Consider the following 23,769-nt stretch of genomic DNA (forward strand, 5'->3'; position numbering starts at 1 on the left):
TATTCAATGCTATATTGTAGTATTCATTGATTTTAACTTTTAAAAAAATGCTTGGGTCAAATGCTGCTGACCTTCCATGATTATCATGCTTTTGTAATAGGAAGATTAAACCTTCCAGTATAAGGATTTCATGCTATAATTTCCCTATAATATATTAATACATAACAATAAAATGTGTAGGTTTTTATACAAAACTTCTGTCTTTAAAAACATGCTTCAGTATGGTCAGATGAGTGACTTTGATTTTCTCCCTATATGAATGTAGGAAGCCATATTGAAGAGAGATTTGAAGGAAAGATAACATCATCCCATATGTACCTCCCCAATCCTTGAGAACATCAGAAGAGGCCCTGTTACAGGTGCCCCTTCCAACTGAAATTGGTGAGTAACTACAAGTTCTAGCATCTTTCTCTGCAGTGAAACCATTGATTGTTGGAACTAGTGGTTGTACAGATTTGGGGAGCCCAAACATGATAGCCCTACCAGAGAGGATAATCATTTTCAAGGATTTGATAAAGAATGATAAAACTTTTCTTGCTATTACTATTTATGTGTTACTATAATTTCTATGTTATTGTTATATGTTACTTTATGGCAAGAATTGCTAAGTTGTCATGTATTGACAGATTCTTAACATAATTCACTTGGTTCCATTTGTATCCAAGCATAAAAATAGCAAAAATTGCAAACGGATTGCCAAACTCTGGCATTATTTAATAATCTGACCTCAGATGTCAGGCAAAAACATCAAAATTTTGTGAAATTTAATATCACAACACACATACACACACACACACGTTAATGTAGTCTCTTAAGTAAAACTTTTCCAGGGCCATTTTTTTTTCTTTATAAATTTCTGGTTCTGTTGTGATTTACTTTGAAAGAACATAAAAGATAAATTTCACAGCTGTGGAACATTGATAAATTGTAATGTACTGTAAGAGATATGGTCTCCTGAAAAATTTTCAGAAACCACAACTGCTATAAAAGTTAGTAATCTGTAAATGACTGTTGTGAGCATGCTTGTTATAAAAGAGTCACACTGGTTATTGATTCATTTCTGTGGTTAATTTAAAAACACGAGGTTTGCCTTTTAAGGCTATGGACAGGTAGACAGATCTGGACATTTTTCAGACAAACCTGCTTATTAAATTATATCTTAATCAGATATCTGTTCCATTCCTAGCTTTAGGCAGGTAAATGGAGAAGATATTTGTAGTATGGCACCAAATTGTGGAATTTCCTTCTTCACTGGTATCTAGGTTAGTGTGTTTATAGCCCTTGGAGAAGGTTATCTAGTTCTCAATAATATTTAATTGCTTTTAAACGCATATTTATTCATTTATCAAAAGCAGTTTATCTTTTTCATCCAGAAAGACTTTCAGAGTGAGTTATATGTACCTGGTGAAATAGAACATAATAAAAAAAGAAAAAGGAATGGGAGAAAAAAAATCAGAAGGAAAGGAGGAACAATAAATTCAGTTACAGATAATCCACTACTTACATTCATTTAGTGACCGTTCGAACTGACAACGACACTGAAAAAAGTGACATGACCATTTTTCACACTTATGACCATTGCAGCATTCCCATGGTCATGTGATTTGCATTTGGATGCTTGAAAACTGGTTCACACTTATGACTGTTGCAGCATTCCCATGATCATGTGATTTGCATTCGGATGCTTGAAAACTGGTTCACATTTATGACAGTTGCAGTGTCCCAGAGTCACTTAATCCCCTTTTGCAACCTTCTGACAAGCAAAATTAATGGGGAAGCCAGATTCACTTAATAACCGTGTTACTCACTTAACAGCTGCAATGATTCAGTTAATAAATGTGACAAAAAAAGTCGTAAAACAAGGCAAAACTCAACAAATTTCTCACTTAGCAACATAAATTTTGGGCTCCATTGTGGTCATAAGTGGAGAACTACCTGTACTATTTCATAAATAGTCTATATTATGACTATGAGTCTGCTCCCCTTTATAAATGATATGTTAACGTATAGTTTTTATTTATAAGGTTTTAAAAAATCTTTACTTTGTTAGCTGCTTTGAGATATAAGGTATATAGAGTTCATAGATTACACTGATCATCATTTGCTTGACATTTATTGCTACCTTGAACGGTATAAATCAAAGTTTTTCAAACTTGGCAACTTTAAGATCAGGGCATGCTGGCTGGGGAATTCTGGGAGTTGAAATGTTGTAAGTTTGAAAAACATTGCTCTAAATGGTGACTATGGACACTTTATAAACTACTATTTCCTCTCTTACCGCTATCTTGCACACTGTGTTCAACATGAGATTCTGGTTTGGAATCCCAACTACGTGAAGAACATGTGGAGAGCCAAAAGCCAGGATTTTTTCAACATGATGTGAACACTCTGCAATGTCACTAAGTCTCTTGGTTCTTTAAAGATAAATTGAGGAAATAATCATTCTATTACCAGATACATCATTATTATATTTGTATGGTTTTCAGTTCGGTCAAGATGACTCTACAAGATCACTTTAAATCTAATTTCCAGCTTTCATTTGAAAAGGTGACAACAGGCACTTCGCAGCTGGTAATATTGTGGAGTCCATTCAATGAAGCATATGGAACAGAAATGGCTCATTTTTCCTTCCCAGCTAGTGAAGGGAAAGTCCAAAGCAAAGACTTTGTAGATAACTGTGCTACATAGGCATAGCAATATTTTTGCACGTTGGTTGATGTAATCTTTATGTAGCTATTTATAGCAGCTACTCTGTTAGCTGTTTAGAATTCTGGATGACAAAAAACAGGACAATGCAATCTCATCTCTATATTGGCATAGCTATGGTCTGAGGAAGAGCAGTACTATTAAGATTCCTGGCCTGAACCCATGATTAGCTAGTTATGTGTAGCTATCTTTTCTGTACAGCCCATGGGAGCACACACTGGCCTTGTGAACATAACTTTTCTTAATGAGTTCTTTTCTTGGTTCACCTAAAATAAAATTTACATTTAAAGTTTAAAGGAAAGGGATGAATCCTTCCACAATAATTATTTGTGAATGGAAGGGATTGTTTCTCATTCACTAAAGAACAGAACAAGAGGCTTTTGAAAGCAAGTGAGTAAACTTGATATAAATAATGGTGGGCTCATCAGGTAAAACATTTAGACAAACCTGTATGATCTAGGACAGTGATGGCTAACCTTTTACATCACCGTGTGCCGGCCTATGTGCCGGAAATGTCACGCGAAACCATCCCATCTGGACCACGCAGCCTCATTGGCTGTCGGGCATGCGGGATAGCCGAAACCCGGAAAAGCACGTTCTGTCACACATGTGCGAGCCGGCACCCGAACTTCCAGTTTCCGGCACGGACACGTGCCCAACGAACAGCTAGCCATCGCACATGCACGTGATGTAAACCCGGAAGTTCAGGTGCCGGCTCATGCATGCATGATGGAACACTGCTCTTTGGGTTTCGGTGATCCCGCACGTGCGATGGCCAGCTGATCGGCGCATGTGTGTGCACAGGAACGCAAAAGAGGAGCCGCTTCCGGCACGCGTTCCATAGATTCACCAACACTGATCTAAGAACTCAAGTGGGATCTGTTTAGCACTTTGATGTGTACTACTTGAGGGTTCCAGGGCTATGGGTTACAGTGGCAAGTTGAAAAAACCCAGAAGAATCATGTCTGTAATGTTGCTAAAGAAATGTTGCATGGAAGCATTGAAATTGTCTTTACTTTTACAAAGTATAGACAAAAGTACATGTTGCTAGAAGTGAATAAATCAGTAGAAGGTAAAATTAATGCAAGCAAGCAACTCAGAGATGCTCTCCTTTGATTGTCCTTCATACCTCTGTAGTGCACATATTCATTTAAGTGGACTTTGAAATTCTGGGCAGGGAAGGTCCTTGGTTAAAGAGAGCTTCCATCAGAGACACTTCACTTCCGTGCATGAATGGTATCAAGAAAGGAGACAAAAGGACTAGAGATCCTAAGCATACTTATTTAGTAATAGCAATAGCAGTTAGATTTATATATTGCTTCACAGTGCTTTACAGCCCTCTCTAGGTGGTTTACAGGGTCAGCATATTGCCCCCAACAGTCTGGTTCCTCATTTTATCAACCTTGGAAGGATAGAAGGCTGAGTCAGCCTTGAGCTGGTCAGGATCGAACTGCTGACAGTGAACTGCTAACCTAAAAAATTGCATTCCATCCACTGCACCACCAATGCTCTTTAGGAATAAGATCCTCTGAATCCAATGGAATTTACTATAGAATAAGAGCAGATGGCTTTCCTTGTATTTGGAACTCAACATAAGGACTCAAGTTAACTCATTTCTTCTTACATATAAAAGGCTAAGACAGCTCAATATTTAGAATAAATCCCCCAATTCCAATCTCAGTTTACATGGAGTAAGGGGGGGGGAGGGAGAGGGAAACAATAGTCTACATCACTGGCTAATAATAACAGTTAATACATACATGATGAATGTTAGATCAAGTGATAACTTTGCAATCAGTATGAAAAGGAAGTTTTGTTTAAAATTGTAGGAAATCAGTCATTTCTAGCATTTGCCATCAGTTTTGGTGTAGATATTTTACTGTAAATCAGGAAATCTGGAAAAGCAGTAAAAATATAAACAGTTCTATATTATCCTTCTCCAACCTGCAAAAAAGTAGGGAAAGTGTCTCTTAGAATTTCTAGCCACCTGTCTTCGCTCATAAAAATAAAAATGTAGTTGAGTCCAATTCTGGGGATCACACGCCATTGCCCACTTCTGGGATTTTTTTTTTTTTGCTTCCCAGGCTGGTCTATAACCCTGGAATTTCCTGGGTAATTTCCCATCAAGTGCTATTCAGGTTCAACTCTGCTTTGTTTATTTGTTTGTGGGGGGGAAGGAGATAATCAAAGTCATCCCAAAAACTCTGGTAGTTGTGACAGTTTTCACCCATACTGTAATGTTTGGAAATTATGACAGTTGCAGTCCCAACTTATCCGGAGGGTACCCAAGTAGGGACGGGGCTGTGTACTGACCATTTTGCCTGAATTCACATGTAATGAAATGTTGAATTACTACCAATCTTTCCATTGAGGACCTGTATACTACAGGAGTCAAAAAGAGGGCTGTGAAAATATCTACAGACCCCTCGCATCCTGGACATAAATTGTTTCAACTCCTACCCTCAAAACAACGCTATAGAGCACTGCACACCAGAACAACTACCCACAAGAACAGTTTTTTCCCCCGAATGCTATCACCCTGGTACAAGCAGGGCTTTCTTTTTTTTTATTTTTTTATTTTTATTTTATTTTGAATTTATATACCGCCCTTCTCCCTGAGGATTCAGGGCGGTGAACAGCCAAGTAAAAACATCAAGTACAAATATTAAAATACAATTAAATATATATATATATATATAAATTTGGCCCCATTAATTAAAAATGATAAACAAAACAATTAAAAACACTTAAAAAATTAGGCCAGCCCGGCTTGCTGGAAAAGGAAGGTTTTAAGGGCACGGCGGAAGGCACTGAGGTCTTGGATTCTCCTTATCTCCGGGGGCAGCTGATTCCAAAGGGTAGGTGCCCCCACAGAGAAGGCCCTCCCCCTGGGGGTCACCAGCCTGCACTGTTTGGCTGATGGCACCCCGAGGAGGCCCTCTCTGTGGGAGCGCACGGGTCGATGGGAGGTCGTCGATGGCAGCAGGCGGTCTCGAAGATAGCTAGGCCCTATGCCATGGAGCGCTTTAAAGGTGATAACCAACACCTTGAAGCGCACCTGGAAGACCACCAGGAGCCAGTGCAGCTCACGCAGGAGCGGTGTTACATGGGAGCGCCATGCTGCTCCCGTCACTACCCGCGCTGCTGCGTTCTGGACCAGTTGGAGCCTCCGGGTGCTCTTCTGATCAGTAAATCAATAAATAGGCCACCTGTTAGAGCTAAGTAAAAGGTAAAAAACACCAACTAATAGCTGGAGCACGAGGCAAAAAAATGAGAAGAATTTGCCTGCAAGAACCTGAAGTTAGAGAAACAGGCCTTGCTTGTCCTGAGCCTCATGATCCATCTTACACCATGAAAGATACACTATTTATCATATTTACAATTCTAGTGGGAAAGGGACAGTAATTGTTGATGATGTTGGAGAATCTTGAATTTTGCCAATAAATTTCATGTTCTATTTCTTGAATAATATATTTTCAACCTCTTTTAACAGTTTGTTCTGCTCTGCAATAATGCTATAGGACTATTTGATGAATTTCGAATAGTAATCTCCATTTTAGTGTTCTTAGTACATTCTGAAATGCATGTTAGAAGTTAGAAAGTTTAGCTCCCAGATGCATTTCATTAATTTGTATGTAAAAATGAGAGTGTCCATGATGGCGGGGACAAGGTACATGATGGTGGCCGTCATGCTTTATTTTAAACCTCTCCTTGCAAATATTCCTGCTTCAAAGAATGTGAAGTTTTACCAGTACATTCTTCTGACAATCTTTTCCCTTTTCTCCACTGCATTGATATATTTTGGGTTACCCTTTATTTTGTGTTCCCTCCCTCCCTCTCTGATAGTTCAGTTTAATTTTTCAAGGTCCACATCAAAAACGAGGCTATTTTTAATAGATTTTTTAAAAAATCAGGAAGTAATAGATTAAGACCAAAAACAGCAGTTTTGAGATTTTTACACCACCACCATTTTCCCTCCCCAAACTGTCAGAAGCAGTTTGAAAGTAATTGTGATTATTATCACATCTGTTGGCTTGAAATGCTAAAAACAAGGAACAATTTTTTTGTCTGGCATCAACAAAAATCCCCACGGTCATACTCTAAACAAAAGGAAGGACAGAATGAAAGAAAGAACCAGTAGCCTGCATCCTGTGCAGAAGAGAAAGGGGAACTGATAAAAGTCTTGTCAGTGTCATCCCTCCTGATAAAATTTGTGCTACTGAGGTGGAGCTGCAAAGTTGTCAAGCAGCATTTTATAGGAATGCTTTATAGGACCTGAAGTTTAGGAGCCAGTACAAAGAGTAGGGGAAATAGTTTCCTCCAATGGAGAAAGAGCATCATGTCTCAAAAATGAAAGCTAATTTTGTAGTAGTTTCAAATATTCTGAAGCTGAGCTGGCAATAGGTCAGCTTAGTTCTCCAACACTGAGGTTATAGGAATTCTATTCTTAAACTTAGCAAAAATTCTTATATGGAGATTCCTCTTGATTTATGTATTTGGATAAGAATTGCTTGAGGGGCTGGAGTAGTGATTAATAGAGAGGCATAATAGGGATATGCAACACTTTGGATTCCAAAGGAAAAATATACTCTGGAGAGAGAGGCTGTGTGCATGCAGCTTGTGTCAACAACACATCCTTTCCTGGGATTATGCTACATCTGAGGAGGGTTGTCCTCATTTAGCAACCACTATTGGGACTGGCAACTTGGTTGTTAAGCAAAATGGTCACTAAGTAAAATTGCAACTGTGTTTATGATTTTACTTCAGCTTTCTTTAGCTTTACAGAATTGTGAAGGTTGTAAATCTGAGAATTGATTGCAAAGTTACTTTTTCATTACTGTTATATCTGGTAACAATTACTAAACGAGGCAGTTGCTAAACAAGGATTGCCTGTAATTGTTTTGAGGAATTGTTTATAGATGGTACATAAGCATCCCAGTGCTTAGAATCCAAAATATTGCAGTGCCTGAAAGCATATTTTATTTACTTCCTTTAGTTTACTCCATTTTTGTTTTAAAATCCATGTTTTTTATTGTAAGAGTCAAGAAAATACTTGTAAAAAGCAGCCAAAATTTCCCAATGTAATCTTTCCACCAATGTCCGAATCTCACAGGAATTCAAAATGCAACAAGGAAAAATCAAGAATATTCCTATTCAGAGTGTTAACATTATATGAAAGAAAGTACAACTTCTTAAAGGCCAATTTCAATGACAATTTCTAACTTTTTAAATCTATCCATCTACATTTTGTATGAGTCTTAAAATTCCTTCTTTTGTTTATTTCTGTACCATAGTTTTGATAATACTGAAAACATTTCTGAGTAATCATACATAGACGTCTTCTGTTTACTGTGTTTCTACTAGTTTATTCATTCATTTATTATGTTTATTTCTTGCCTTTCCTCCAAAAGAAATCCAAGAACATTTATGCGAGACTCTTCATTTTGTCCACACAATAGCAGCCCTGTGTGGTAGATTGGGATGACTGACCGAAAGTCATCCTGTAACTTCCTTGGTTAAGGGGAGACTTGGGTCATACATTAATGACTGTACCACACTGGTTTTCAGACCTCCTATCCTATCTTCTCTCCCCCCCCATCCTGTGAGTCAGAGTGAAAGCAGAAGCTGGTGAATATTACATAGGGTGAAGCCAAGCAGAGCCAGAAGAGCTATTTAAAACTTATCTTGGTTTTGAAGTTCTCCTTGTCTTTTAAGCAGCCCCCTTTGCTCTGATCAAGATCTTGTGATATAAATTTCCTAAAGGGGAAAACCTGATAAATTGTTGACCTGTAATATTGGTCATTGTACTTTTTATAATGGGAAGAGTCATTTAACTCAATAAGAATAGAGCTGGAAGGGACCTTGGAGGTCTTCTAGTCCAACCCCCTGCTCAAGCAGGAGACCCTATACAATTTGAGACAGGTGGCTGCTCAGTCTCTTCTTAAAAACCTCCAGTGATGAAGCACATACAACTTCTGAAGGCAAGTTGTTCCACTTGCTAATTGTTCTCAGTGTTAGGAGGTTTCTCCTTAATTCCAGGTTACTTCTCTTCTTGATTAGTTCCAATCCATTGTTTCTTGTCTTGCCTTCTGGTGCTTTAGAAAATAAGTTGACCCCATCTTCTTTGTGGTAGCCCCTCAAATACTGGAATACTGCTATTATGTCACCCCTAGTCCTTTTGTCTTGACTAGACATACCCAGTTCTTCATATCTTTTAGTCTCCAGGCCTTTAATCATCTTAGTTGCTCTTCTCTGCACTTTTTCCAAAGTCTCAACATCTTTTTTGTAATGTCATACTAAGACTTTATAAAGTGGTAGTAATACTTCATGTGATATCAATTCTTTGCCTCTGTTTATACAACCAAGGATTCTATTAGCTTTTTTGGCTGCTGCCGCATACTCCTCTCTACTACAAACCATGCGACAATAAAAGAGCAATTGTGGTTGTAGCAGTGGAAGGAAAAAATATTTTTCCTGAAAATTTACTGGATTGTTAATTCTGATCGTTTTAAAGATAATTTAAAGATGGATTTTAATATTGTTTTAAATTTTGTATTTTTTGTATTTTATCTGCTGGCTGTTCACCGCCCCGAGTCATTCAGGAGAAGGGCGGTATACAAATATAATAAACATAACATAACAAACATAACATAATCTGTCAGTATTAGTAGGGATTCAGCCAAACTCTGGATTTAGGGATGAAGCACTGTTCATTCTGTTAGCAATTGAAGCATTATTCTTTTATGGCTGATAGCTAATTTTGATTCACAATATAATTTTATAAACTGAAACAAAAACGAATGACAAATTATGAGAATGTGTGAGAAACAAGCAGAATTTTTACAAGAATGACATTTCCAGTCTGTATATCTCCTGCAGAGATTTTATTTTATATAAAAATAAAGGGAAACAGTTTTTTATATACCACTAAAATATCTATAAAGTATGCATAGAAATCTGGCAGATTTTTTTTTTAACATATCATGGTCTTTTGGCTGTTGTGTTTACTTTTTTCACTCCCTTGGAATTTTTGGATGTCTTTAGGTCCATGTATTTCTCCAAGTAAATATATATCTAATGAACATTACAGTAATCCATGAAAGTTTATGTTGCATCAAAAATGAAGGCAAATGAATTTTTCTTTCCTTTCAGTGCAATGAAGTGCACTGCTTTATGCTACTGCTTCATTAGCCGAAGTGGTTGATTTCTGGGTATAATTCAAGATGGTGGTTATTAAGGCCTTCATGGCATAGGGCGTGGCTGCTTGGAGGACAGCTTGTTTCCGAATGTTTCTACTTGTCAGGTAAGGTCAGGTTGAGTTGGCATGCTTTGGGTCCCATTGATTAAACAACAACATTTTCTAGAACCCAGAAAGCATGCCTTTTTTGATGTGGTGTCCTCTAGAATGACATTGTCCCAGGAGAGCCATATAATTCCCACCGCAATGACAATCAAGAAACTATTAAAAATGTGGTTGTTCTCCCAGCCTTGGGATAGGATGGTTGTGGAATTGCTATGGTTTTGATTCTTTTGGTATTGAGCTAACTTCCTGGTTGGTTGTGGTTTCTTCTATTTTTCCCCCCTCTTTTAATTGTAAGCTACCCAGAGTTGTTAATGTGTTGGATGGACTCCAAATCAAATGAAATAAAAAAAATAAATAAATACATAATAATAAAGTATTCTGAATCTCCTACCAGTTAGAGCCATTCCTGGATTAAGTTATCATGGGTGAGAAGAAAAAAGCTTTTTCTTCCATACTGCACAAAATGTTATGAGACATCTATCACGTCTCTCATTTTAATTGTTTTTTAAGCTGAAAAATCTCTCCGTAAGCCTTTTCTTAAGGGCTGCTACTCTTGCTTTGATTATTTGTGTAGCCCTTTTTCTCCATCTTTTCCAATTATGTATATAGCACCATTTTAAAGGACAATGATTAATACTATATACCGTGTAGAATTCAAAGAGTGATTATACTATAAGAGATTATAACATTGGACATTTTATACCCCTTGAAATTTGTCAACACAAAAGATTAGACACCGGTTTAGAATCTTGAGATGCTCTGGTTAAGGTAGTTTTTATTCCAGTCTTTTACATGTCTTAATTATTTTGAGGGACACTGGGTTGTAGAAAGAAGTTAGTGGAAAAGATCAAAAGGTATTATATAAGTGATATGGGATAGTTTTCTTTAGAGTTTTATTATGCAGTAAAGCACATTTTCTTTTTCTCGCAATTTCTGTACAAGGGTTTTCGGCCTGTGAATATATCCTTTATCCTTTTTGCATGGTAGTTGCTATGTATTGCCTGTGTTATGACAGCAAGAACTATGACAGCTTAATCTGCCCTGATAGGGTTTGTAAACTCTTCACACTCCATGACTGAAGAAGGCAGCTTGTGAAAGAGCTGAGGCACTTTAAGGACATCAGCTTCACCAGCAGAGTGTAAACTCTTGGATGCATATTTAGGAATCCAAATAAGCAGCTGCATTCATTCTTAGAAGTGTTGAACAGGTCTGAAAAATCCACGAGGAAGCTTATTCATTGTAGGAATTTTCTTACTACAAATTATGATTGTCACCCCTAAATCTTAAATCAGACTTCCTTGACCTGACATTCTCCAAACACTTTCTCAGGTCAGTACAAGGAACGGCTGTGGAGTTTGAGAGTAAGGGGGGATTTATAAACTGTTATATTAGTGAGCGTTGGTGCAGGAAAGCTTGGTGCAAGGTATATAAGATTTAGTATAAATAGAAAACTCATGAGATATACCCTGAATGGCAAGAAATCCATTCTGCTTACCCAGAATGTTAGAAATTAATGTTTGAATTATATGTATAGACATATGTGTAGAAAAAGCATGAGAAAGAGTGGTTTCTATCTCAAACACCATTTCTCCTGTGAACTTGCTAAGCCACTGAGTCTCATCCTCTATCACTCATTTATCACATGAGCATAATAATCTAGACTTTTTAAATGTTAAAGTTAACTCTGAAGTATCCAATGATAGGCGAAACACTGACTGCAATATGAAGCAAATTATTAGGGAGGAGATAATCGGCAACTTGTTCTGTGTCATTTCTCTTTCTGGACTTTTTAAAAAGAATTTCCAAATATATATCTTATTCTTTTATCATGGGCCTCTAGAATTCTACTTATGTCACATGCCAGAGCTTTTGGTCACCTGCCGAGAGATGATACAGAAACAAGAAATGAATGAATAGGGTATTTTTTTTATATTCCCTACATGACAGATATTACTATAGAGGGAAGTAAGATTGTTACTTGACTTTGATCTGAAATTCTCCCCCGTCCTTTTAAAATGAAAGTAAGTGATTAAGGAGGGTTATAGTTTTGGGATTTTGGATTAGCCCCAGAGAATCAAAGGTTCAAATTCACTCTCAGTCACAGAAACTTCTTGAGTGGCTGGGCCACTCACTCTCTTCAAGCCCAGTCTACCTCACAAGATTATTGTTGGGAAAAAATGGAAGGAGGAAGTGCTATGTATATTGTCCTGAACTCTTTGACACAAGGCAAATATAAATCTAACAAATAAATACAATTTCTTACACAAGGAACAAAGATAACAAATGAAAAGTATATGTAATTAAAAAAGTAATTTTTTTTTAGAAAGTTATGCTATCATATAATAGGACCAATTTTTGGAAGAGAAATTTATATACATTATTTATATACATGTGCCCTTTCAAAGCAGTTTGTGGAGTCATTTTTGCACCAGCATTTGCACTTTTTAGATTTTTATGATCCTGCTTGTAACTCAAAAGGTACACACAGAAATGCATACTGTTTATGCACAAAACCTCCCATTAATATTAATGAATAATCACTTGCTTAAAGATTACAAAACATATGATCAAGCATATGTACATATTTTTGTACATATTTCTGTTTTGCCTTTTTCTCCTTAATTTGAAAACTGATGGAATGAAAGCTCAGGAAAGTGAGAAAAGGAACACAAGTGTTTTTGTATTTTAACATTTGGGAAATATTGGTGGAAACAAATTGTAATTTGTTGTGGGTAGTTTATATCAATTTCAAAAGCAAAAGCGTCCTTCAGCTTGCTAATTGAGAGTTCTGGGAATTGGAGATCTAAGAGCTGGGAAGTCTGAACTAGATGTAAAAAAAAGATATGCAAAAATAACAGGTTGTAAGTCACTTATTCTACTAGACTGATTATAGAAGGTTCTTAATGTTGAGAGATTTGCTGCCATTAGACAAGTTTTAATCCCTTGTACAAGTGATCAAAAGCTATCATTTAATGCTAAATCTATGAGCCTCAACCCTTTGTTTTCTTCTTAGGGCTTTAGGTATCCCTAACAAACTTTGACACATCCCAAATATCAGCCATGGCATCTCGCATTGGTTTGCGGATGCAGCTTATGCGAGAGCAAGTACAACAGGAGGAACAACGGGAGCGCATACAGCAGCAGACAATGATGCATTACATGCAGCAACAGCAACAAATGCCAATGGCTCCAACCCCAGCCATCAACACACCAGTTCATTTCCAATCACCACCATCTGTGCCAGGAGAAGTCTTAAAGGTACAGTCGTGTGAATAAAACTTTGGTAATGGAGAATGAGGGAGGCAAATAGGATATCTGTTTAAACTGTTATGTTGCAAGAAATGAATGGCTGGCTTGCTTGCCTGTTTATTTTTTATTTATTTATTACATTTATATGCCTCCCATCTCACTATTGAGTGAGTTTACCAATATATCTGATATATCAATTGGAAAAATACATTGAAAAATCAGCAAGTCCCTTCATTTGAATTAGGCATTTGTGTATGTTTAAATGCTTCCAGGTGCAATTCAAGGTGCTGATAGTTACCTTAAAAGCTCTTCATGGCTATTTATGGGGCTATCTCTTCCTAATGGTGCCTAGCCAGCCTATTAGCTCCAACAGCAGAGGCATCTTCTGGGTCCCTGAGAATGACCTTTTGTGTCATAGCACCTGCCCTGGAACCACTCCATTCCAGAAATCAAACTTTGATTGAAGAAATGAAAATCTGGCATTGCCATCAGGTCTGGGGCTATGATATTATGGATAACTCATTTTATGGAATTTTTTTTAGTATGAACGCAGCCTATTTCTTTCTGAAGATGTATATATTTGAAAATTATGTTTACCTTTATATGATAGCTCTTCTATTTCTCCAATACTTTTTAGGTTCAGTCCTTCTTAGAGAATCCTACCACGTACCATATCCAAAGGTCACGAGACAAGAAGGTCCAAGAATATCTGTCTGAAACTTACGGGAACAAGTTTGCACCGCTACTTGGTGCTCCTTCTCCCAAGCCGCCTCCTTCAGCCTCCCCTGGGGTGAGACCATGCCATGCCATGCCCTCTTCTGCAGGCAACAGCACTCCAAACAGTCCAATGGCAATGCTTAATATCAGCTCCAATCCAGAGAGAGAGGTTTGTAAGTTCTTTGGGGACACAGGAATTGTTGAAGAGGCTGGGTTAAAACTGTGGTTAGGAAGCACTCAAGTTCTTTACCCTCATCCTGTAATCTGAAGTGGAAAAGTCCAGCTGTAATTCAACCTCATGATTCTTTGATTATGTAACTTGGGGGCGGGCTACACAATGAAAGGTGGTGTTTTGCATCACACTTCTGTTGCAGGAAACTATCAGAGAGAACTTGGAGTTTGGGTGATTCAGCTGAAGCCTTAGTCAGATAAAGTTGCTCAAGCAACAACAAATCCATTCTGATTTGGACTCTGACTTAGCAAGTCCATCAGAGACGCTTGGGGTCGGTTCTTAGGGGTGAGCAGCCCTGAGTCAGTTGGAATCAAGTGTCATCTATTCAAATCAATCAATCAATCAATCAATCAATCTTACATTTCCTTGACTGTAAATTTATATACATTTTTGAAACCCCCCTCAAAATGCATTAAAAAATCTATGTCTAATAGCCTTTTTGTCCCTATTTTAGATAGATGATGTCATTGAAGATATCATGCAGCTGACAACTACTGTGGGGTGTCTTAATCCAGAAATTCATATGCCCAATACTGTGAGTATGCCTTTAAAAAAAATGTGTTTTTAGGCAAAGAATGGTCGTGGGAGAAGGAATAAAACAGCTGACATAAAGTGGTTGCATCTATCCTTCCTTTCTTTCCAAATAATTAATTTGGAAATAAAACACTGTTTTATAGGAGACCAATAGTAATATTTATGAATGCAAGCATTTTAAAATAGTAAAACCTATTTTCATAACATTGTTAGATGACACACATACGGTGTAAATATTTGAGCCACCTGCATATAATGAATGGGAGATACATGGCTGGGAAGAGCGGTGAAGTGCTAAAAGCCACAGGATATTCCTGTCCTCTATTGGCCGATACTTTCTTATCCTCTATTTTCTGTGTTAAAATAAATGTGCATTTGTCTCCCTTCCTTTGTTTTCCAGTTGCCTCTGTCCAGCAGCCATATGAACGTCTATAACAGTGACCTCCAGATGACTCCTTCTGTGGTGGGCATTACCAGCAGCTCCTGCCCTGCTGATCTCACTCAAAAGAGAGAGCTTACAGGTAATATGGCAGGTTGTGTGCCCAGAGTGCATATGTCCAAATGGTCAGGGCAATTTTTAGTGCTTGCTTGGCCTCAGACTGTAGGTCAGCAACAAATCTATTTATACACATGCATGTATGTGTTTATAAAATGAAACTTGTTCTGGTTGGCCCACTGCTTTTCATAACAGCTTGTTGTGTTATCTTTAGATGCCGAGAGCCGTGCCTTGGCTAAGGAACGCCAGAAGAAGGACAATCATAATCTAAGTAAGCAGAGGCTGCTTAAAACCATGTGGCTGAAATGCATTCTGCTATATCTCATTAGCCCTTTTGTTGATCTAATTTGTGGTCAGTGATTTAGAAACAGTATTTTTATGCACAAGCATGTGTGTGCTCCATTTATTATTCTGATGCAGAGAATGTAAAGAGATCAGCTACAGTCAATGGTCATTGAAATGCCTGTGAAGCTGATTTACTACCCTCTGCAAACCATGTTTTCATACAACTGATTTTATCATTTGTTTTGCTTCACTATCTGATTGATTCATAAATTTCTCCCCCCCCCTTAAAATGTCCTTTTTGGTTTTGTTTTCCTTCAAGGGAGGGGAGGGGTTTTTATGTAATATATCAATTCATGTAATTGTACTGCCTTGGTCAGGAAAAATGCAGTCACATATAGTTTTATTAAATTTAATTTTAAAAACCATCCTCTTGTTGGAGGATAATATGATTACAAATGGTTGAAAATTGTAAAAAATAAAACAATACTGTAGTATATTGCTGCCCTTGGATTAAATGAAGAACCCTTCCTTTCTTTTCTGGGCATGTGTGGGGAAGTGACCTAACCTCTGATGAGATTCCTTATTATATTACTGGCTGGTAATAAGAAGATTACAGCAAAAATCCAACTTTGTTTTTCTTTAGAAGAAAAATCTCTTGCTGTTTATTACGACGCTTTTGTAATATTTGGTATTTACAAAATTAGCAGCAGAGCAAAAATGAGCACAATTAGCATAGACATTCTAGTCAGAATTCAGATAAATTATTTTATGCACATATCCAGAAATTACATATCTCAAGGTACTTCCATTCTTTTTGCTAATACTTGACCTCCCCCTACCCCATTCACTTGTGCTCCCCTATTATATCAAAACCCTTTCTTTTTGTACTGGAGTTCATGTACTACATCCTTGTTGTACTTACACACACAAACGTGCGGATCTCACCCAAATGAGCACATAGGGTGCACCCTAATGAGTATTAGAACCAAAGACGGGTGAAATCCAAAATTTTTCCCTACCGGTTCTGTGGGCGTGGCAGGGGAAGGATACTGCAAAATCTCCATTCCCACCCCACTCCAGGGGAAGGATACTGCAAAATCTCCATTCACTTCCCTCCTGGGGGAAGGATATTGCAAAATCTCCATTCCCACCTCACTCCAGGGCCAGCCAGAGGTGGTATTTGCCGGTTCTCTGAACTACTCAAAATTTCCGCTACCAGTTCTCCAGAACGTGTTAGAACCTGCTGGATTTCACCCCTGACCAAAGAGTATTTCAGTTCCGTTACTCAGATGATTCAGTATGCTACTTGTTTCTTTTTAAGGTTTTGTTTGTTTTCTCTTTAATTAGATTAACATTTTGATTAAAAGAGACATTTGTTTTTAACATTTTTGTGTTTTAACGTTTTGTGTTTTGTGTTTAACATTTTATTTTTAAAAGTCTAATTGAACAGAGAACTCAGGATGGATAGCTAGAAATCAGTTAGCACAAGGTGTTGATACATCTTTAGTTCTTTTACAGATGTTTGCAGTCATATTGCAGAGCCTGACTATCCCAAAGTAGTGTGAGGTTGACATTCCTGAGGTTTAATGCTATGTTGCGGGAACATGGTGGAAATGACCTCACTTAAGCATGACTTTTATTAGAAAACTATTGAAAGATAGATTTGAGTTGATCCTTAATGCTAAACATGTCTTGAAGAACACGATGCTGGCATCACTCAGAAGCTTTCATTATATTTAAATATAGTATCAATAATCTAAGTTGTTTGTAAATGGTCATTTACCTTTGACAATTTAATCATAAAAATATATAGTTATTTCTGCATATTGTTAGAAGGATATACTTAATGTTTTTATCTGAGTGTGTAAATTATTCTTAATGCTAAGTTTTTAAAACCACAACATGAATCATTTAAAAAGAGAATCCTGTATTAGAATATACAGAAAATGTGTCATTTGGAATGATGTCTATCATAAAACATCATATATATATTGTATGTATTCCGGTATCTACTCAGAAGTTCAATCAACTCTGATAACTGAAATACAAAGGAAAATACATGAAATCATTAAACACAATGGTTTATCAAAAAACTCAATGTATCAATGGTTGGTATCATAAAACTAAGGAAAAAGACTGAAAACAGAGATGGACAACAGAATGTAGTGTGCATATTAATTTTTAAATACTTCTTGAATCAAGGCAGAAAGGAAGCAGACTGTTGGAATGGAGAGGGATCTTCAACTTTTGATTATATATTGCTCAAAAGGCCAGAGAATTTTGGGAGAAATTTAAAACAAAGAGGTTCAAAATGAAATTATGGAGAAAACTGATTTAAAAAGTGATATATGTGTGTGAAAAATGGAATGGAATGGAATGGAATGGAATGGAATGGAATGGAATAGAATAGAATAGAATAGAATAGAATAGAATAGAATAGAATAGAATAGAATAGAATAGAATAGAATTCTTTATTGGCCAAGTGTGACTGGACACAAAGAATTTGTCTTTGGTGCAAAAAATAAAAATGAAAATGAAAAAGTGGTTGCTACAGGCACAGACTTTTCTAAGTTATTTGATTAATCATTATTTATTTTACCTTCTTTATACTTGTTTTTGATGAACAAAGTTGATATTTTTTATAATGTTTAATATCTTATATAGGATTTTTTTCTCTCTTTCTGTTCTAAGTTGAAAGAAGACGAAGATTCAACATTAACGATCGTATTAAGGAATTAGGGATGCTGATTCCAAAAGCTAGTGATCTGTAAGTTCTAGTCAATGGTTCGTATTTTCCTGTTGCCTCTTAAAGACAGACAAGAGTCCAAATTGAGAAATAGGCAACCAGAGTAAAAGTTGGATGAGAAATTATTTCTCATGTCTGCTGTGTTGAAAACTATATTTTATTTCTGCCTTTAAAAAAATCCACACAAAACATCTTTAAATTTCAAATGAAAAATTCTCCAAATCAAATCCCTGCCTTTTTATTGTCCCTGTCAATACCTCTGGGGGATAATATAAGTGGGAAGGCTGACCTTCTACCCTGCATCTACTCTTTCTTCCAGGAAAAAAAATCCCTGCAGCACCCTGTTTCTAAAGCTATTTTACACCAGTAGGCTCTGTACCGATTAGCTGCAGTTGGAGAGAAACAAAATGCAAAAGAAAAGCCATTTTGAAGGAAACCACAGATATGGCTAATCTGTTTTCCCCTCATGCCTGCACACCCTGTGATTTGAATCCCCCCCCCATTTTGTAGTGAGGTATAAGCCTTTGCACTGAGCATAGATAGAATGAGTTCTGAGTAACAATGCTGTAAAATGCCAAAATAGCACCAAGGGAGCAAGGGTGTATAAGAATAGCATCAGAAAGGAGCTCCAGTGTTGTGCTCCCTTAAATAGCCATTGCCTGAGTGAGGAGTGAAAGCTGCTCCTTCATACTTCACACACCAGAGCTCTTTGCTATGGAAAGCTTATAAACAAACTAACACAACAGGCTACATTCAGATTTCAACAAGAGGGTTCGGTTGAAAATAGCATGTGATCAAGATGACACCTCATATGAATTTTAGATAAAAGGAACATTAGTCCTCCTCCACATACATAAGTCCTATCATGTATTATCTGTATGAAACAACTTCTGTTTAATTTCTTCAGTGTAATATTATACTCAAAATTTAATCTTTGAAATTTATGTGCTTCTCTGAATGGGATTTATTTATCTGTCAGGACTGACTTTTGAAAACAGACCATCAAGCTTTAGTAGGCAGTTGCAATGGCTATGTTTAGATTTTTAAATATGTATAAAACAAAGGACTGATTGCTTCAGTGAAGTAAACCACCTAATTTTTCACAATTTATGTGACATGACCCTGCTTTAGTCTGGATAGATTGTGGCTGCCATTTGCCAACCCCTAATGTTTGTAGCCAGAATGAGGAACTGTGATTGCCAAAACGCACACTGGTTGGGAACCCTGGAGTTGTAATCCCAAAACATCTGGAGAGGCTGGGTGAGGAAAGAGTGTTTCTGAGCAAGGACCTGATAGCCAGAGAAGAGTTGAATCTGTACTAATTGATAATGTTGGAAAAGACATTTAAAAATTATCTGGCACTCTAGAAAAAGAAAGCCATGTTGAAATAGAAAAATAATGTAGTCAATAATGCTATGGCAAAACTTGCAGGTGGTACACACCACTGATTGTGAATGAATGAATGAATTTTAAAAATGCTAAAATCTTGCAAGACTGCCATATTTTACAAAATATCTAGCTACAACAGGCAATTTTAAATATATATATATTGATTTTAGCTTTCATGAGTGCTGTCTAGTTGCTTTGTGCATATCATGAGAGACGTAGATGCTTTAGCCCTTCAGTGTGTTCTGATGGAGAAAAAAATTGTTCTGTGATTCAAATAAACATGCAATATAGCTGGTTATTGGCACAGCTTAATTTCTTCTGGAAATGTTAGTGCTATGAACATTGTTTATTGGTTCCTATGAGTTCCATATGACATCTCCAAACTGTATTACAATTGGATACATTTTTTGGTACCAATCTTGCTTTGTTTTCTGAGAGATTGCTTCATCTACCCAAGCTGATAAAGCAGCTTAAAAGTCCAGCAATTGGGGAGGTGGCATATCTGATCTAGAGAAGTCAAATCATTTGGCCATAGAAAGTGTAATAAATTCTATATAGTGTCTTGAACTACTGGCTGCTTTGTCCATTTGTTTGAAAATCTCAAACAAAAAATTAAACAGATTATGAGCAAGAGTTTTTCTAACTCTGGAAGTAATCTTTTGGCATGGCAACAGTTTTTTCATATGCTTTATTCCAGAGATGTGCGCTGGAACAAAGGGACAATCCTGAAAGCCTCTGTTGATTACATCAGAAGGATGCAGAAAGATTTGCAGAGATCACGAGATCTTGAGAATCATTCTCGACGTCTGGAAATGGCTAACAAGCAGCTTTGGCTTCGTATACAGGTAAATCCCATGTCTTGTACTTTTTACTACCTGCAGTATTTTTATGTGTTTGTAGAAACTGCTTTCTTTAATTATCTCACTGAAAATAGATTAGCTTAATTCTACTATTTGAAAGTCTTGCTTCATGTTGTCATGCTAGGGAAAAACATAGAAGAGATTCAAAACATGGGCTACAAAGCCCATTCTTACAGTAATAGTCATTTCTGTGTGCTCACTGATGGAATCCAGTGATTGCGCGAAAGTCATACCATGTGTTCTTTTTCAATCCAACACTGCTCTCACATGGCGATGTGGCATCCAAGATAGTTTTGTTGAAAAATAGTTTATGGAAATGCTTCATTTTCTTTTTCTATCCTGAACTTCAGGGGTGGGCAGACTCTGGGCTATACATGGTTCCAAGTGCCCTATTTTCAGTTCCCTAGCATCTGATTTTGCTGCTAAAAAGTATGAGTGTTTTTGTTTTGTTTTCAAAAATAAAAGTGGAAATAAAAGTGAGATGATCTGGAAGACAAATTTCTTTCAGCATACCCACTCCAAATAGTTTGAAACTGCACTGTTAAACTGTGCCTCTTTGATCATCAAATGGGTGGAGATTGTGTGGAAGACTGCATAACTGAATGGAAGACTGGAAATGGGACAATTCGCCACTCAGGGTTAATATTAAAAATTAAGGAAAACACCAAAAAATGGTTGATAAGTATATCAGCTATTCCAGTTTTGGTGCTTTCACCTGTTGAGAAATTAGTTATGGTTTCTGAATTTAGAAAGTTGCCTATCCATGTTTTACTCCACTTGGTGCAGGAAAGCACTTAAAATGAATACTTAGAGCATTTATAAATCCAAATGCAAAACGAAACCAGTAAGGAAGAGATACAGAGCATGGCTTCTGAATTTTCTTCCCAGCTCCTTCCCAGAACCTTCACTCTAGTTCAGGTGATCAGAAGGGAGGGAGACTTAAAAATGGAAAAGTTGGCAACATTCTTGATTACTGTCCAACTGTCTCTTCCATAAGGAAGCACTGGGGGTTTTCTTTGGATTTTCCCTCCTCTACAACTATAATCTAGATCTTGATGTTTTGAATTTAGTCTTTCTTCTTTCAGCTTCTCTCTGTCTACTGAATTTGATCTTGTCCCATTCTGGTTTTGGAGAATTATCCTGCTGACAAACTGAGTCTTAGACCCTTTACATAAATTCTTTTCAATTTTTTGTTAGACTGGAAAAATAAAATGGAAAATGGAAAAACTAATGTAGCTGTATGTACTGTAAAATTTGCATTTGCCATATGGTGGTAAAGACTGTTGTTTATTGATCAGACTATACTTACCCAGTGTAGAAGGTTCCCAAGCATCAATCATAGCATTATTATTTATTGCACACTGTTGTGTATTCACGGTAGAACAGAGCAGGGGTGTGATGGTGGCTGTGATTATACATCCTATGTTTTTCTTTTGTAACATTCATTTATTTTGGTGCTTTGTCCTCAAGGAACTGGAGATGCAAGCTCGAGTCCATGGGTTACCAACCACTTCACCTTCTGGCACAAACATGGCTGAACTAGCTCAGCATATTGTGAAGCAAGAAACTTCTGGAGAGGAGGGGACAGCAGAGCTCTTACAGCAACCACAACTCCAAGCTGAACAGGAAGCTCAGCACCTGCCTCACTTTGCTCCTCCTCCTCCTCAGTCTCCTTATCATCAGCTGGACTTTACCCATAGCCTGAGCTTTGACGACAGTTGTAGAGGTTTCCATGACCCGCTGGACCCTAGCCAAAATGTCTCTTTCCCCTCCTTGTCCAAGAAGGAGTTAGACTTGATGCTAATGGAGGATACTATGCTTCCTGTGGCTTCTGACCCCCTGTTTTCCACTGTGTCCCCAGAGGCTTCAAAGGCTAGCAGTCGGAGAAGCAGCTTCAGCATGGAAGACACTGATATGCTGTGACAGAAGCCCTCCAGGCATATTAGGAATTCAAAATTGTTTATTTGTGAAGTGACAATTCTTCATTTGACTTACCTGTTTAGAATTCCTCAAAGACTTATGAGGCTAATAAGAAATGGATCCTGAATCAGAAATGGTTTGGTGGGAACGGGAGAACCCTTAGCACAAAGGTTTGTCCATAGTTCTTGAAATGTTAATCCCTCACTTTCTCCTCTGGCTTGATTTGCCAAAAGTGAACAATCTGTCCTCATCTTCCATAACTGCACGATGAATATGGTCAGTCTGATTCCTGCAGACCTCTCCTGTGCCCTGTGCTCTTCATACTCCAGCCCCACAAAGCCAGTTAGAACATTTTCACAACAATATGATTATGAACCACTCTGGACATCCAGGTAGCTGTGCGCCCTTTTTGACAAGCAGCTTTAATCAAGATTTGGTATTTGAATGTCCAATAAATAACTTAAGGTCAACTGCGTCTGTTCCCACCTTTTGATCTATTATCAACCGGCCAGTGGGAATGTCTTCTTCAGGTGTACTTTCATACTGGAGTTCTTTTTTGTATTGAACAGGAACACTCAATATGTTCTTTAATGGGATGGGGGATGTCACTAGTTAACTCTGAGTAATGATGGATGGTGATTTTTAATCCTTTGAGAAAGGAAGACTGTAATAACATTCACAGAACATTTTTAATGTTTTCAGTTTCAATTAAGGCTGTGATACAACAGCTTTAATTAATGACTTGCACTTTGTTAGACCTTGATAGTTTTTACCTAAATTTTGGCTTGGGCCTCTCCACTGCTTTTCTGAATCTTTTTTGGTTATCAATCCTTGACAGTTTAATGGCCATACAGGAATAGAAATGTATGAGCATCTGGATGACTGCCACCAGTCATCCATGAGACTGGGCAAATTGTTTTGCTAATTTGAACTAGATTTTACTTCTCTTTTTGTTGGTTTTTGCATTTGAGTGGAAGAAGTGGGTGGTCTGATAGGTTGGTAGTGTTTTTGTGTTTGAGAAGTATCAAGTGATATTATTTGATTTATACTAAGCTTGTTAGTCTATTCTGTTCCTCTTAAGCTTCCAGCTTGTATGATTTAGAGTCTTATTATTTTGTTTCTGAATTTAGGGCTATGGAGAAACATAGATGAATGTATACTTTAAGTCTAAAGTCCACTTAATATAATTATTTAAAGTAGAGCAGCCATAGCTCAGTAGTAAAACACAAAGGATGCATGCATAAGAGTCTAGGTTTCATTACCACTATTTCCAAATAAATTTATCTTGTAATAGGACTGGAGATCCAGTATAAATCAAAGCAGGTGAGACCT

The 23,769-nt window shown here is 37.2% G+C and overlaps 1 protein-coding gene across 2 annotated transcripts in view; it reads left to right on the plus strand.

Moving 5' to 3' along the window:
* The window catches only part of TFEB (transcription factor EB), a 69,629-nt gene extending 46,721 nt beyond the window's left edge, over positions 1-22,908 (plus strand). For both annotated transcript variants that reach the window (XM_087889531.1, XM_087889532.1), the window contains exons 2-10: positions 266-381; positions 13,023-13,267; positions 13,896-14,144; positions 14,662-14,742; positions 15,142-15,262; positions 15,452-15,508; positions 18,214-18,289; positions 20,355-20,502; positions 21,988-22,908. In XM_087889531.1, the coding sequence (XP_087745657.1) occupies positions 13,070-13,267; positions 13,896-14,144; positions 14,662-14,742; positions 15,142-15,262; positions 15,452-15,508; positions 18,214-18,289; positions 20,355-20,502; positions 21,988-22,440 (1,383 nt within the window). In that variant the 5' untranslated portion in view covers positions 266-381; positions 13,023-13,069 and the 3' untranslated portion in view covers positions 22,441-22,908. The remainder of the gene's footprint in view (positions 1-265; positions 382-13,022; positions 13,268-13,895; positions 14,145-14,661; positions 14,743-15,141; positions 15,263-15,451; positions 15,509-18,213; positions 18,290-20,354; positions 20,503-21,987) is intronic.
* The last annotated feature ends 861 nt before the right edge of the window (positions 22,909-23,769 follow it).

This window comes from Pantherophis guttatus, chromosome 3 (genome assembly GCF_059756535.1).
Source record: "Pantherophis guttatus breed Tessera chromosome 3, ASM5975653v1, whole genome shotgun sequence".
NCBI lineage: Eukaryota > Metazoa > Chordata > Lepidosauria > Squamata > Colubridae > Pantherophis > Pantherophis guttatus.